General features: G+C 40.5%; 1 protein-coding gene across 2 annotated transcripts in view; it reads left to right on the plus strand.

The window, feature by feature from the left end:
- Positions 1-14,214, plus strand: part of Dnajb14 (DnaJ heat shock protein family (Hsp40) member B14) — a 40,760-nt gene extending 26,546 nt beyond the window's left edge. For both annotated transcript variants that reach the window (XM_057793267.1, XM_057793268.1), the window contains 5 exons: positions 68-253; positions 1,726-1,820; positions 2,485-2,594; positions 3,270-3,442; positions 6,878-14,214. In XM_057793267.1, the coding sequence (XP_057649250.1) occupies positions 68-253; positions 1,726-1,820; positions 2,485-2,594; positions 3,270-3,442; positions 6,878-7,002 (689 nt within the window). In that variant the 3' untranslated portion in view covers positions 7,003-14,214. The remainder of the gene's footprint in view (positions 1-67; positions 254-1,725; positions 1,821-2,484; positions 2,595-3,269; positions 3,443-6,877) is intronic.
- The last annotated feature ends 1,299 nt before the right edge of the window (positions 14,215-15,513 follow it).

Consider the following 15,513-nt stretch of genomic DNA (forward strand, 5'->3'; position numbering starts at 1 on the left):
CTTTATATGAGACAATTTGTAGACTGAAGATGTTACTTTCCAATGCTGCTGCTTGTTGCTTTTTTAGAGATTGGAAATGCTTATGCGGTTTTAAGCAATCCAGAGAAACGAAAACAGTATGACCTCACGGGCAGCGAAGACCAAGCTTGTAATCACCAAAACAACGGCAGGTTCAATTTCCACCGAGGCTGTGAAGCCGACATAACTCCGGAGGACCTGTTCAATATCTTTTTTGGAGGTGGATTTCCTTCAGGTACTCTGAACTTATTTTGTTTCCTCAGCTAGACTTCGTAAAGATTTCCAGTGTTCTCATCTGGGCTTCGTTCTGTTTTAAGACAGAGTTTCACTCTAGTCTGGAGCTCACTGTGTAACCTGGGCTAATCTCTAACTTACAGCCGCCCTCCTGCCCCAGTTTCCCAAGTGGTGGAGTTACTGACTGGAGCACGAGGATCTTGCCTGTGTTTCCCACACGCTTTCCACCAAAGGAGGGAAACATCAAGGGTTACCATGGTTACTGGGCCTGTCTTTAATTAAAAGGGTTGAAGGATGTAGATGACTTGTCTTAGAGGAAGCTGAAGAAAAAAAGGGTAGGCCAGAGGTTATGTGTCATAGAGGTTACAACAGGGGAAGCATCTGGTACCCAGGTAGAGTGATTGGCATTAGTCCCTAGACTCTTAATGCCAATGTATATAAAGGTCCTCTTCTGTATTTTCATTGAAGTAGTAAACAGTCTGATTGATACATAAACTTTCTAGATGCCTTTTTATTGTGGTAGAGTAGGAACAACCACTTAAACAAGGCTGACAGGAAGTATCATTTCCCACTATATGAGAAGATCTAACAGTGCTGGCATAAACAGTGTAAACTCTTATTTTCATTTACTGTGAACTGTTCATGTGGAAATGAATCTAAGAATATTTTTTTATGCTCTAGGCTTGATTATGACATTGATGTAAGGTGCTGAGTAAAATGTCCCATTCAAAATGAGAATCTGACCTGAGAGTCTGTCTTAGTATCATAGAGAAAGAGAGTTGTCATTGATGGGACATTTTTGCAAAGCATCCCCGAGTTGTAAAAATTGAAGTGAATGATCAAAACTCTAACCTGTGTTTTGACAAATTGGAGTCTATTACCTCCAAGGAAAGTTACTAAAACTAGGAATTTTGACTTAAAATAAGTTGGCAAAAGTCAGAAATCTTGGAAACAAAACTTTTTTCTTAATAGTTAATTTGACGCTCTCTGTTAGTTATAACGTGGTTTACTTTGTCAATAGTAGCCATTTCTGGCCCTTTACTCCATTTGAAAACAACTAAATATGTCCATCTGTGATCCCCTTATACTTTGATATATTAGCATTTTAAAAACATTAATTGTAATGCTCTTTCTGAATTTCTAGATGTATGTGATAAGTTAAGTGCAGAAATCAGAATTTTCAGAATAAAGACCTAAGGTTTGAAGGAACAAACACCACCAATGGTGGCCCGTCACGTGTGGAGCATTGTTAAGGAGCTCTCACCCACATTGTCACACAGAGATTTAGAAAGCTGGGTATGGTAACTCATATCTGATGGAAGGTGGAGGCAAGATCAGACAGTAAACATTCATTGTTGAAAATAAACATCCAGTAATTTAGTTACAGAAAGGTTGGCATGATGGCATGTGCCTTTTTTTGTCGCATCAAGGCAAATGGGATTCACTAATTTAACCTCATCTTTAATTTTCTAGGTAGTGTACATTCATTTTCAAATGGCCGGGCTGCTTACAGCCACCAACATCAACACCGACACAGTGGCCACGAAAGAGAAGAAGAAAGAGCAGATGTATGTTTATAATGTGATTATAAATCTCAAAATGACAAATTCTAGTTCAGGAAAGCAATTAGAATTGACTAAAAATAGGGCAAGTTGTTTTAGGAAATAATGAGTTTTCTCTTAGCAAGTGTTCAAAGGAGACTCAGACGTCCTATGAGAATAATTGAGACACAGGAGTAGAGTTCAAGGTAGGGTGGTGGCAGTGTGGGTCTTTTGATTTGGTATTGCATAGTTCTGATAAAGGTATATCTGTATTTTGTACGTTCTGAAGTGGCTTCTTTCTTTTGATCTGGAAAGATTTAGAAATGATGCTGAAACCCTGTTCTAAGGCAGGCATACCTGATTGCCTGTGTTAATGAAACTCCTCGTGTAGAAAGCTGCACGGAAAGGCCACTGGATGAGACAGGAAGGGGCCTGAGCCCTGCTCCCACAAACCCGGGTGACTCGGTGTGCATGGCAGGAGGAGGCTTCCTTATCTCTCAAAGGAGGTCGGATTAGTTTTCAACCCTGGGGAGTTTGTATTTTAGGGATTATAACAGGAAGTTGAGATTATTCAGCAAGTTTGAAAGCACTACCCTAGATGGCCACAGATGTCCTTCGTACCTGTCAGAATGTACGGCAACCACTGGATTGCTGGCAGTCATTGCACTGTTGTTCTCTGCTCTCTTTATAGGGAGGGTTCTCTGTGTTCATCCAGCTGATGCCCATTATTGTGCTGATCCTAGTGTCCTTGTTAAGCCAGTTGATGGTCTCCAATCCTCCTTATTCCTTATATCCCAGATCGTAAGTAGCTAAGTGAAATTTTACATTTAATTGTTGCTGTTTTATTTCTCCCCTTGAAGGGTTCTTTGATGTTTTTAAGTGCCAACTCTTTTACAAGAAAATCTCTAATTCTAAAAATAGTGATACATTTTTATGATTGCTGCTGTTGTACACTTGCCCCACTTGGATCAGGACAAGAGTGCTGTGTTTGGATTTGAACTTGATGTAGTAGTTAATACATTGACGTGAGAGACAGAAAGGGAAAGGAAAAAATTGGTCTTGGACTTGTGTCGTTAAGTGGGAAATGACATAAGTGATGGGAAGACAAAGGAATCTTAACCAAAAAGTGCGTACTCTGTGCAAAGTGGTTTGGACCAGTTTTCAAGAATGTAACCAAGGGCTGGAGAGATGGCTCAGAGGGTAAGAGCATTGCCTGCTCTTCCAAAGGTCCTGAGTTCAATTCCCAGCAACCACATGGTGGCTCACAACCATCTACAATGAGGTCTGGTGCCCTCTTCTGGCCTGCAGGCATACACACAGACAGAATATTGTATACATAATAAATAAATATTTTAAAAAAATTAATGTAACCAGTACTGATGTTAACTTTAAATTGCTTTTATTTTTATTTCTTGATTTAAATATTAGGATATAGTTTCAATTAAATGAAGAATGATCCTATATCTCTTTTTGCAGTGGATCAGGACAAACTATTAAAATGCAGACAGAAAACTTGGGTGTTGTTTATTACGTCAGTAAGGACTTTAAAAGCGAATACAAAGGAGCACTATTACAAAAGGTAGAAAAGAGCGTGGAGGAAGATTATGTGACGAATATTCGAAATAACTGTTGGAAAGAAAGACAGCAGAGTAAGTCTATCAAATATTTTCTAACATTTTAGAAAATCTTTAGAGTCTTTGTAATGCTTGTTGTAGATTATGCTACTTAAGGAGGGAAATTACCTGGTTTACAATTGGAATCTAGTACATGAATGAGTACAATCAGCCCTCTATGTTTGAGGCGTCCCTCATCCATGGATTCATTCAGCTGTCAATCAAAACTTTGCAGAAAAAGAGCAGTTGTGTCTGTCCTGAACATGTGCCAATGGTTTTTGTTGTCATTGTTCTCTAAGCCATCCACTGTAACAACTCTGTGCATGGCCTCTCCACTGTATCAGACAGCATTAGTAAGATGGAGGCAGCATGCACAGGAGAATATCTGTAGGACATGCAAACACAGATGTTTTGTGTAAGAGACATACATGTCATTGTGTCTTAGCATCTGGAAACCCTGGAAGCAATCTAACATATCTGTTGACTGTAATGATTTTTCTACACATGGCAAAACATAATAATTGGCACAGTATAATAACTTACTAAATGGTTCTTGTCTCGCTGTGTTTCATGAGCATTTTTGTTGAATAGATAGCTTCTTCCAGCCGTACATTATCTAGAAGATCAAGTTGCTTCTTGCTAAACCTTATCATAGCACGTTATCCAGTAAGCATTCAGCATAGTGGCTTGTACCAGTGTTAAGTGTTATTTATTATTTAGTTATGGTTCATTTGTGTTAGCATATGTCTTAGGGTTTCTATTGCTGTGAAGAGACACCATGACCACAGCAACTCTTTTTTGTTGTTGTTGTTTTTCCGAGGCCGGGTTTCTCTGTTTAACAGTACTGGCTGTCCTGGAACTCGCTTAGTAGACCAGGCTAGCCTCGAACTCACTGAGATCTGTCTGCCTCTGCCTCCCAAGTGCTGGGATTAGAGGCAAGTGCCACTCTCTTCTGGCTACAGCAACTCTTATAAAGGAAAACATTTAATTGGGCATGACTTATGGGTTCAGAGACTTAATTCTGTTGTCATCATGGAAGTGCAGCAGCATGCAGACAGACATGGTGCTAGAGCGGTAGCTGATGGTTATATGTCCAGATTGTCAGGCAGTAGGATCAGTGACACACTTTCTCCAATAAGTTCACTTACTCCAACAAGGTCATACACACCTTCTCCAACACCAAACCTCCTCCAACAAGACCACAATTCTTAATGTGCCTTTCTCTATGAGCCTATGGGGGCCATTTTTATTCAAATCACCACACATTTATTAATTGCACATAATACTGGGTTGTTGTAAGGAGGCCTCTTGTTTTGTTCCTGGCTGCTCAGCCCCAAAATAATCACACAGAAACTGTATTAATTAAATCACTGCTTGGCTCTAGCTTCTTATTGGATAACTTTTATATTAATTTAACCCATTTCTATTAATCTGTATATCGCCACGTGGCTGTGGCTTATCCGGTAAAGTTCCCAGCATCAGTCTCCAGCGGCTCCATGACTTCTCCCTGACTCTGCCCTTCTTTCTCCCAGCATACAGCCTAGCTTTTCCTGCCTAATTCTGTTCTGTCCCTGCCATAGGCTCAGAGCAGTTCTTTATTCATTAACTAGGGCTTTAACTAGGGCTCCTTTTGGGAGTGTGGGTATGTACAGGAACATGGGCATCTTTGTACTGGTTCTGTAACACCACTAAAGAAAATCTCTCTCCCTTTTCCCCTCAGCAACCATTAACTGCAGATAGCTGTAGGGTCTCATGATGCTCTCCCCCTGCCTACTGTTAACTGGGTAGAGGTCTCAGAGAGGGCTGGGGCCTTCCTCCCGCTCCATGCAAGAGTACTGATGACCCAGTGTTGTGCAGATCTCGCAGATCACAACCTCTGTGATTCAAGAGCATCAGTGATGCCATTCCTGGTGGACATCGTTCCACAGCCTCCAGCCTTTCCAGCTCTTCATTCCTTTCATTCTCCCCAAGCATAGGAGGTGATGGTGGGAATACCCCATGGTGGGGGAGCCTTTAGCACAGTCACTCACAGTCACAGTCTGCAGAAAGCATCACCCTTTCTGTTCAGAGTTGGTGGCGTGTTATTCACTGGGTTAGACAAGTGTTTAAAGACAAGCTTATTGTGTCCATTTAGCAAAACAATAGCATAGCTTCTCCAGTTGGACCTATGATCTCACAGCCACAGGTTTTTGACCAGGTTTACAGTACCAGGTGTGAATTCCTTCCTGTGGAGTGGACCTCAAGTCCAATCAGAATGTGGTTAGTTACCCCATAACAACCGTGGTGCTGTTGCACGATGGGCACACACTGCTTAGCAGGGTAGTAGACCAGCATCCAGCGTCCACAGCTGATGATAGTTCTCCCATAGCCTGTGTCACTCCTTTGTAATTATGAAGGCTGTCTGGGAAGGAGAAAGCGTCCAGCTTTGCCAATTTGATTCTACTATGACCAAGCCATGTAGTATGTTCAGCTGGTCTTATCATCTAATTCAGGTCTTATCATCTAATTCTTGCAGGCAGAATTGTGGTTATTTTTCAAGTTGTGTGGGGGCAGTACTTGTGTATATGTGGGGGACTGCTGTATTTTCCAGTTTTTTCCCCAAGTGCGAAAGCACACACAATCCTGGCACTTAGGGTGTTGATGCAGAAGGACCGCAAGTTTGAGGCCAGCTTGGGCGATATCCTGAAATCTGTTCTCATGAAGAAAAAGAAAGCGAAGGAAGAGGGAGAGGAGGATTTTATTTTAATTTGTGTCTTTATTTGGGAGAGTGGTTTTTTGAGACAGGGTTTCTCTATATACTGATGGCTGTCCTGGAACTAGCTCTGTAGACCAGGCTAGCCTCGAACTCATCCACCTGCCTCTGCCTCCTGAGTGCTGGGATTAAAGGTATGTGCCACCACCCAGCTTAATTTGTGTTCTTAATTGTTGGAATTATCATTAACCACACAGAGCCATGGTAAGTCCTGGTTTCAGGTGATATTTTAGAAAAGCTGAGAAGTTATCCTTAGCTGCTGGGCTCTGGGGTAAAGGGGAAGGACTCTGGGAGGAGATGGCAGGGCTCTAGCCTTACTCTCTGTTGGTGTTGGTTTTGTGTGTTAAGTCAAAGTAAAGTTATATATAAAGAAAAAACCTGATGGGTATGGTGGTACACACCTTTAATCATAGCACTCAGAGGCAAAGGCAGGAGGACGTCCAAATTCAAGGCCAGTTTGGTCCACATACTGAGCTTTAGGACAGCCAGGTCTGTGTAGAGACCCTGTTCAAAAAATTTTTTTAAAGAAAAAGTCCTAGTGAACTGGTTTATAGGAATTGTATTTGGTTCTTTCTTTAAAGTCAGTTCAGAAAAATTTATATGTGTGTGTGTGTATACATACATATATATATATATATATGAATTCTCTAAAGTGTTATTTAAATTTAATCAACTAAGGCGATGTAAATTGTTGTTAACTAACGAATATTTGTATACAGAAACAGATATGCAGTATGCTGCTAAAGTGTACCGTGATGAGCGGCTGCGGAGGAAGGCGGATGCTCTAAGCATGGACAACTGCAAAGAGCTGGAGCGGCTGACCAGTCTTTATAAGGGGGGATAAGCAGGAAGTCCCGCCTACTCCTTCCCATGTACTCTGTCTTTTCTGTACATTTCATTTCGCCGTGAAGCCGAAGAAGACTTGATTACAGACTAAGCTGAGGAGTTGACTCCTGAGATCTTGAACTGTTGATGGCCTACTGGCGCATTCAGTAGTAAGAGCGGAGAACTAAATACTTTAGTATGCTTCTGCACTTACTTTCCCTCTGAAATCTTACATGATTCCTTACGATGTCTGGAGAGGATTATCACACCTGTAGCAATTGCCAGTTTTAGTGATTCTCCATTATTCCTTTGCCATGTAAATAATTTTAGAATCATTTTGTGTATATATGAATGCTTGCCTTTTATTTAAATTATTTTAGAGTTTAGCTCCATGAGGCGCTCTGTTTAGGCTGATGGAATGAATGTTTATGACACAGTACCATTTTCCATTAGGTATTTGGGTGTGTGGAGTTTAAACAATGAAACTTTTTCAAAAAGAAAAGACAAAACTTTATGTAAAAGCTTATAACAGTGTAGAAGGAATTGACATTTTTAATATTGTTCTTATATTCCAGAATATGTAATGAGATAAATGAGCTGGTATATACTATCAGTATGCTCTTTAGTTTTATGAATTGCTAAGCCATACATAGGAACAAAATGCTATAAGATAGATTTTAAAGAAAATATGGTGACAAATATTATGCTAAATGAGTTTTCAGTGGTAAGTTGCAGTTATGCCATTCACAATTCCGGTAATTAAAAGTTAGCCCCAAATGTTCATTTATGTATTTTTCAAGGCTACTGAAGCTTATGAAGCAAAAGATGAACTTTCTTCCCATGGAAATTCAATTTCATGGATATAACTGAAGCAGGACCCCCAAAGCAAATGGATTCTTCTACAAATACGTAATAAGAACAAAATGACCACTAACACCCAGCTACGTGCCTTTCCAGCTGCCGCTGACTTATCTGACAGAGCACGATCTCTTGGGCCACACACGGCCCTGAGCAGAGGTAGAGCAGCAGCTGGAGCTGTGATTGACAGCAAGACCTCATCTGAGCATTCTGAGCTGAGCTCACTTGCCCCCAGACAATTCATCAGATCTTTAGACTCAGCTTCTTGTAACTCAATCTGTAATACACGGTGGGAAAGCACAGCTGGGACTTGAAGTTTTGGTGCTTTCTGGGTTTGAAATGATTTCTGGTCTTCTATGTTTAACGATAGTGATGGCTTCATGGTTTCGCTTCATACAGTTAAGGAATTACAAACATAGTTTTGGTAGTTTGTTGTCCTGTCCCATACCCCCCTTCCGCAATCCCTTGCTCAAGAACGAGCATGTTAGGTAGAGAGACTTTGTGGTTTTGCTTACGGATTCTTTTCTAAATATTGCTGTTTTGTCATCTGTTGGCTTGTCTTGAAAACAGTCTCTTGTGTTCTGTTGTCAGAGTCTCCAGTAGAAAGATCTGATTATAATTACACACATGGTTTTAGGTGTCTGGACAGCCCCACCATGCCTAGAAATGGGACCTGTAACAAGAGGAGTGCCACAAAGAAAAGGTTCCTCCTGAAGTTCTCACACCATACATTTAATATAAAACTATTACAGCGCTGCATGTCTAGTCATCCTTCGTAAGAACCTTTTCCTCACCATCATCCATATTTCTGTCACTCTCTAAAGTAGAATCTTGACTTTTCTAGCTTCTGAGGAACACCTTCAAAGGACCATGTACCACAGTGGCTGCCTCTACCTCCTCAGTATGTGTCTGTCCATGGGTTCTTCTCCATGCTCTCACGAAGGCCGAGGGCTTGACGTAGGAATCACTGCTCTTTGCTTGTAATAAACTGGGGTTGAGTTTTACACTAATGTCACATTCACAATTCCAGGGCACTCTGGGCCTTGTTCTCAGAGCCTTCCAAGTTCTGTTCTGCTTCCTTCAGCAAACTTCCTGTCTGACGATTAGCCTGAATTAGAGTTGTTTAGTTCATGTGAATGGTTTCCTAAAGTTGCATGCCTCTAAACATAGCTGTTTGTATTTTTCTACTCCTTTTTCATACAAATCTTCTTCAGCTCTTATTTCAGCGTTCAGTTTGCAGACTTCTGAATTGCATCAAACCGTTATTATTCCTTTAATTTCTTTGTATTTCCATCAGCTGTTGATCTTGTTCTCTGGAATAAGATGATAAGACTTAGTGCTTCTCTTCCCAGAGTCCTCTGGTCCTTGAGGAGGCTGCCAAGCTGCTTTTGTGATGCTTTTTGTGCTTGCTCATTGCATCACTTTCTTTCTGTATTTCGAGTCTCACCACATAGCTCTGGCTGGTTGGAGCTCTGAGTGTAGACCAGGCTGGTCTGGAACTCACAGAGATTGGCCCATGCCCCACCCCCACCCATGCTGGGATTAATGGAATGTGCTCCCATACCTGGTAATAAAGTGGGATGGTTTTTTTGTTTTCTTTTGTTTTTTGTTTTGTTTTGTTTTTGAGACAGTGTTTCTCTGTGTAGCCCTGGCTGTTCTTTAGACCAGGCTGAATCTCTGTAGATTGAGATCCACCTGTCTCTGCTTCCCAAGCATAGGGATTAAAGACATGCACCACCACCACCCAGCTATAATGTGTATTTTCATTCAGAAGAACACATAGTTTTCCATTTCCCATGAAGATCATGGCTCTCATGTTTAACATAGCCATTGAAATATCCATTTCAAAACTCTCTTATTTTTAAAGATCTGTGACAACTAAATTCTTAAGTTTCTTGTTCATGTAAATCCTCTGTTCTTCATTGTAAGGGTTTCTTAAGTCCAGTGCACTTTTGAAGTCTTCTTTCGTCTATGTTTGATCTGAAGAATGATGTGTACATACTGTTTCAACTCAGTAACTTCCTTAGTTGTCCCTTTGGTCCCCAGCCAGCTTTGCACTGACTGCCCCAGTCTGTCAGCACAGCCTTTAACCTGGAACATCCAAGGCAAGCTTGTAAGGGCTTCAACCGCTGGTCGTTCCTGTGATTCTTGCGACTGTTTGAAATTGTTTTATTGTAAATTTTATTTATTCTTATGTTTATGGTGTGTGTGTGTATGTGTGTACATGTGCCAAGGTGTACACAGAGAACACCTTGCAGGAGTTAATTCTCTTCTTATGCCTTGCTCAATTCTGTGGACTGAACTGGAGTCCTCAGACTTGTGCAGGGAGTATTTTATTACTGAGCCATCTCACCAGCCCTCAGATTCTCTTTTCTATGTTAATTCCATAGGCAGTGTCCTCAGAGAGACTCCAGCCTCTTCATGCTATAGCTCTTCCGCCCTGGCCACTAGGTTTAAGTTTTTCATTTTCTCCCTTCTTTTTTCAAAAGCTGTGTTTTATTAATGCATATTAGTTACATATGTCAATGGGTTTCATTATGACATGTTCATACACATGTATAATACATTCCATCATCTTCACCCCTATGGCCCTCTCTCCTTCAGTCTTTTTGTTGATGATGATGACGACCCAAGGAGTTTTCATTGTGGTTGCATGTAGGGAATAGGTGATGGATTATTTACAGGAACATAGGCACATTACCAGTGCCTGCAACCCTGAAGGAAACGTCTCCCTCCCTCATCAGCCACTAGATAGATGCTCAGGGCAGGGTGTAACCTCATGAGCCCCTCCCCCTCCACAATGGGCTGTGGATAGGCCTGACCTTATAGAGACCATGTGCAGAATCACGGTGTGGTAACTGTGTCGAACACATCACCACTTCTTGCGTTATTTCCGCCCCCTGCTCTTCAGTGTTCTCAGAGTGGGTAGTGCAGGTGTCCCCTTACGCTGAGCACTCAGGAGTCGTGTCTCATTACTGTGACCATTGTGAGCTCTAAGGTCACTTCTGCCCACTACAGAAATGAGTTTCTCTGACCAAAGCTGGCGGTAAGCCCTCACCCACGAGCACAATAACAGTTTGCTGGCTTTTCATTTTAGTGGAAACCTGCAGTTGCAAAGTTCTGTCTCCACCCGTGTGGCCCGTGAGCCTCATGGTTTTACATTTGCTAGTCTTGACTTCCCCGATCTTACTTCCCATTTTTTTCTTCAAAGGAGTTCACTGTGCCTGTTTTCAGTTTCTGTTTGCCTTTCGTTGGATTCAAACATATAGAAACCTCTGAATTTTCATGCTGTCCTCACACAGGGGCCGCACTCCACTCTGTACTGTTCTGCTATTAATACACGTGCAGCAGAAGTGAGCACACGCCACAGAATTTTAAATATTCTCTTGAGCCTGTAGAATAAGTCACTTAAAACATAGAGTTCTAATTAACTTTGAAAGCTTGTATCTATCAGAAATTTGTAGGAACTTGAATGAAAATCTTTAAGCTATTTTTCCAGTTCTAGTGGGAAATTTACATTAATGTGATAGATATTTATGTGAACCAAACCTACTTAAATCCCATCCTTAAAGAGATAGAGAAGATAGGTCGGGTTGAGAGACACTGACACAGCATAGAGTCACACATGGCTTCGGACAGTATTGTTTCCGGTTCATTGCTGCATCCCATCATTTTTATGACACTTATGGGTTAGATTAAACAGAACTTGGAATTAGCTGTGGGCGTGGCTGACTGAGTGACTGGTCTCTCAAGCTACATATAAAGTATGTAAGCAATGACTGAATTGTTAACGATGCCTGAATTGTGGAAGGAAATAGTTGGTGGCTTTGAATTTAACTTCATGTGTATTTAGATGGCTTGAGCTGAAAGATTTCTGTGTGCTTGCTACTCACGCTATGGTACAAAGCCCAATATTTTCTGCCTTATAGCTACATGAGGTTTCCCAGTTTCATTCGCTCGCTTTCATCTTTACCCAGTAGCTCTTCACCTTTGCATATTAACTGGGAGGTTTGGGAATGGTAGTTATACTGTTAGTAATTGACGTTTTATCTCCTTACACACAGAGAAGCATGCACTCACGCTCATCCACACAAGTTGGGAGGAAAGAAACAGTACTTTCCCTCCTTTCCATTCCCTTCTTCCTGAATACACTAACATTAGTTATTTAGTTATCTTGAAGTCTTAGGGTTTTTTTGACCAAATAGGCTAACTGAACACCGAGGAATCTCAAGTTTCCTGTCTAATAAGTGAAAACAACATTTTGAGACCTGATTGCATCTGAGTGCACAATCATTTCATAACCACTACATGCTTATTCATGATTGTCAGGTAATTGATAAGGAAAATCCTTACAGGATGTCTGTGTACGCGCGCACGTGCTCATGTGCACGGGGGTTTGAAAGCACTCTGTTTTGTTGAGCTCAGGTGTCCCCAAGAACAGGACTGTGGAATGCCAGCCCTTGACTTCAAATGCACTTTTATGCTGAATTTTTCTTGCTGTTCAAACTTTTACACTGATATGTAAAGTAAGTGCGTTTTTATTCTCCTTATCTTTATTAGTAACATTGGAATGCAGCTATTTCACACGTGATACACTTGTTACTGTGCTCTGAGATGTTTAATTTTAAAAACTCGCACTTCTTAAAGCGGTGAAATGATGACCGGTGGGCCAGAGGGCCGCATGAGCCATCCTTTCAATCAGGCAAGTATCATAGCAAAGGACCAAGTGGTTCAAAGAGAAATGAGTGTCTTAGCTTAGCCTCCCCACTTGACGCTTGAGCTTAGTTCTGGATGTCTTACCATCCGTCTTTTTATTGAGTGAGATAAACTGAAAGGAAACCCATAGCATTTTTTATTATCTACAAGAAAGTGTATGAAAATGAACATCCTGAATTTAAATCCATAAGATAGCTAAAAACTTTTGTCTGCTAGCTATGTCAGAATAGGTGGAATCTTTAAAATTCCCTGTAAAGCAATGAAAATAAAAGAAAAACACGACAGTAACCTCTACGTTTTGTTTTTCTGTAAACCCAGTTTTCCACTACAAGTAGAAGTCAGGCATGGTAGCTCATGCATATAGTCCCAATACTTAAGTCACCAAGTGAGGCAGGGGATTTATGGATTTGAGGCTAGCCTGGGTATCTTGTAAGGCTGTTTCAAATACAATAAGAAACAAACACAAAAGCAGAAAGAACCAGGTTAATTAAGCGCAACCTTTAATAATCTGGTTGGCTTCACAGTCCTGAAGCCAGGTTCCCTGTTTGGTTTCACTTCTATAAAACAGATACTTTCATATAAATGGAAACATTTTTTCCTCAAAGCAATGATTCAAAACATGCTCCTTATATTAAGGATTATGTAACCACATTTTTGTAAATGCCCGCTGTGTAACTTTTTCCTATTACGTGGTTCTTTTTCAATTAATTTGATCTTCTGCTGGTATAGGGGCCAATAGATCTGTGAATATTCTGTGGGTGTGTCCATGTATAAGTGTATATATAATGTATATATTTTCCAGCTAATACCTCAGATGTGTGATTGTTTAATAAATCCCATACTGTTTGCACAGAGCAGGGCTTCCATTAGCAGTAGGTATTCTTATTGCAAAATTTGACCATTAGTGAAGAGGATTTCAGTGATGTGAAACCTTTCAGTTGATGTCCATGTTTTAATGCAGATTCCCAGTTTAAGGCCCATGCGTCAAGTAAAATTGTATCTTTCTGAGTCTGGTAACCCAGAAGTGGTCCTTGAAATGTCCTAGTTTAGAAGTTATTAAGACTCGGGGTGACTGCTTGCTGAAATGTCTAGTAACTGCATAGAGGCAACAGACACCTGATGTAAGTGCCAGCAAGATTCCGCTTAGCCCTCCAGCAGTACCGTGAACACTGGAAGGGACTTTTGAGTGACATTACATAGCCTTTTCACATTACCTTCAGAATGAATTGGCATTTATGATTTATTTTTACTAAAAAGTGCTTTATTTTTGGTCTTTAGGTTGCTATGTGAAACTTTCCATTTAAAGTTCTTGTTCATTTGTTTGTTTGTTTGTTTGTTTGTTTAAGCTGCAGGTCATTTCCAGGGTGTGATATAGATTTTCAAGGTCTGGTGAGATTTGAATGGAAGCCTTGTGTTAGGAAAATGAAGTACTATTGATAAAGGAGATCTTCACAGTGCATTCAAGATCACATAATTAGGTTTAAAAATGAAAGGTCTGATTTGTAAAAATTTAATGTTCTATCAGACTTATCTAAGATTTCCTGTGAGAACTTAAGCTGCTTTTGATTTTTAATGAATGTTGTAATGAATGATTTATGAATTTTTGTCTTTCAGTCTGTAATTTATCTCAACATATTAATAAAAAGAAGGGATGTTCTCACCATAAGAGGCTTGTCTTCATTATATTTTATCCTTTTGTTTTTTGAGACAGAGTCTCACTCTGTAGCTCTTGCTGTTCTGGAACTCACCCTGTAGACCAGACTGGCCTCGAACTCACAGAGAGCTGCCCGCCTTTGCCTCTCGAGTGCTGGGATTATTTTGTGGTCTTCATGTGTTCATTCTTTCATTCATTCAATCATTCAATAAATGCATAAATCCCTGCTGTATTACAGGTCATGAGCTGAGAGCTGGGAATTAGTCACTGATCAAGACAAAGCTCTGTGTAAATTTAATCAATAAAATATCATTGTCAAGGAAATAAATCTAGTTTTAATCTTGATACATGTCACCTAGAGCACCCAAACTGTCCTGGAGAGGTAAAGGAAGATTTCACTGAGAAAGTAAACTTAAGCTGAAACCAAAAAGGGGAAAAAAGAGCAAGGTGAAATACTAGAGAAAGGCTTCATATAGTGTGGACTTTGGAGGAGTCTTATCAGAATACATTGTATGAAATTCTCAGAGAATAAAAGCACTAAAACTTTATGGAAATGAAAACAAACTTGTGGGATGACTTAGTATAAGGTAGGTAGAAAATTAAGATAGGGCCCTAATCTTCAGAAGACGATATGCAGATCATGGTGACGACATGACACCTCAGGTCAGTCATCAAAAATCTTAGACCTTTAAGGAGGGAGTCATAGGATCAGATTTGGGTTTTTAGAGTATAATTTTAGTTGTTCTTTGGAGGCCACGACGATATATTTCTAACAACTTAGTGAGCACCTGGTCATATGCACACTTTTAGCAGTTTTGTTTGCATTATTTATTTATTTATTTTTTTTTTTTGGTTTTTCGAGACAGGGTTTCTCTGTGGTTTTGGAGCCTGTCCTGGAACTAGCTCTTGTAGACCAGGCTGGTCTCGAACTCACAGAGATCCTCCTGCCTCTGCCTCCCAAGTGCTGGGATTAAAGGCGTGCGCCACCACCGCCCGGCTTGTTTGCATTATTAAGTGGCGGTGTGGCTTGTGTCTTCAGTATCTCTCAATGGTTTACCTGATCACATATCCCCCAACATGCCCCATCTTGATGTGCCAGTGCGAAGTAACGGAACCAATAGTCGTGAAAAAAAGTTTCTAATAATGAGCCCAAACTAAGTTGATAATAAGCTTAACACAGGTGGGTACTGATTTGGTCTCAATGACGAGAAGTAAGGGCTTCAATCAAGAACTGAAAAATGTACATGTGAGTCATTGTTAAACAGGATGTAAGCAAAGAGGTCAACAAATACAACTGTTGGT

The sequence above is a fragment of the Chionomys nivalis genome, chromosome 18 (assembly GCF_950005125.1).
Source record: "Chionomys nivalis chromosome 18, mChiNiv1.1, whole genome shotgun sequence".
Lineage (NCBI taxonomy): Eukaryota > Metazoa > Chordata > Mammalia > Rodentia > Cricetidae > Chionomys > Chionomys nivalis.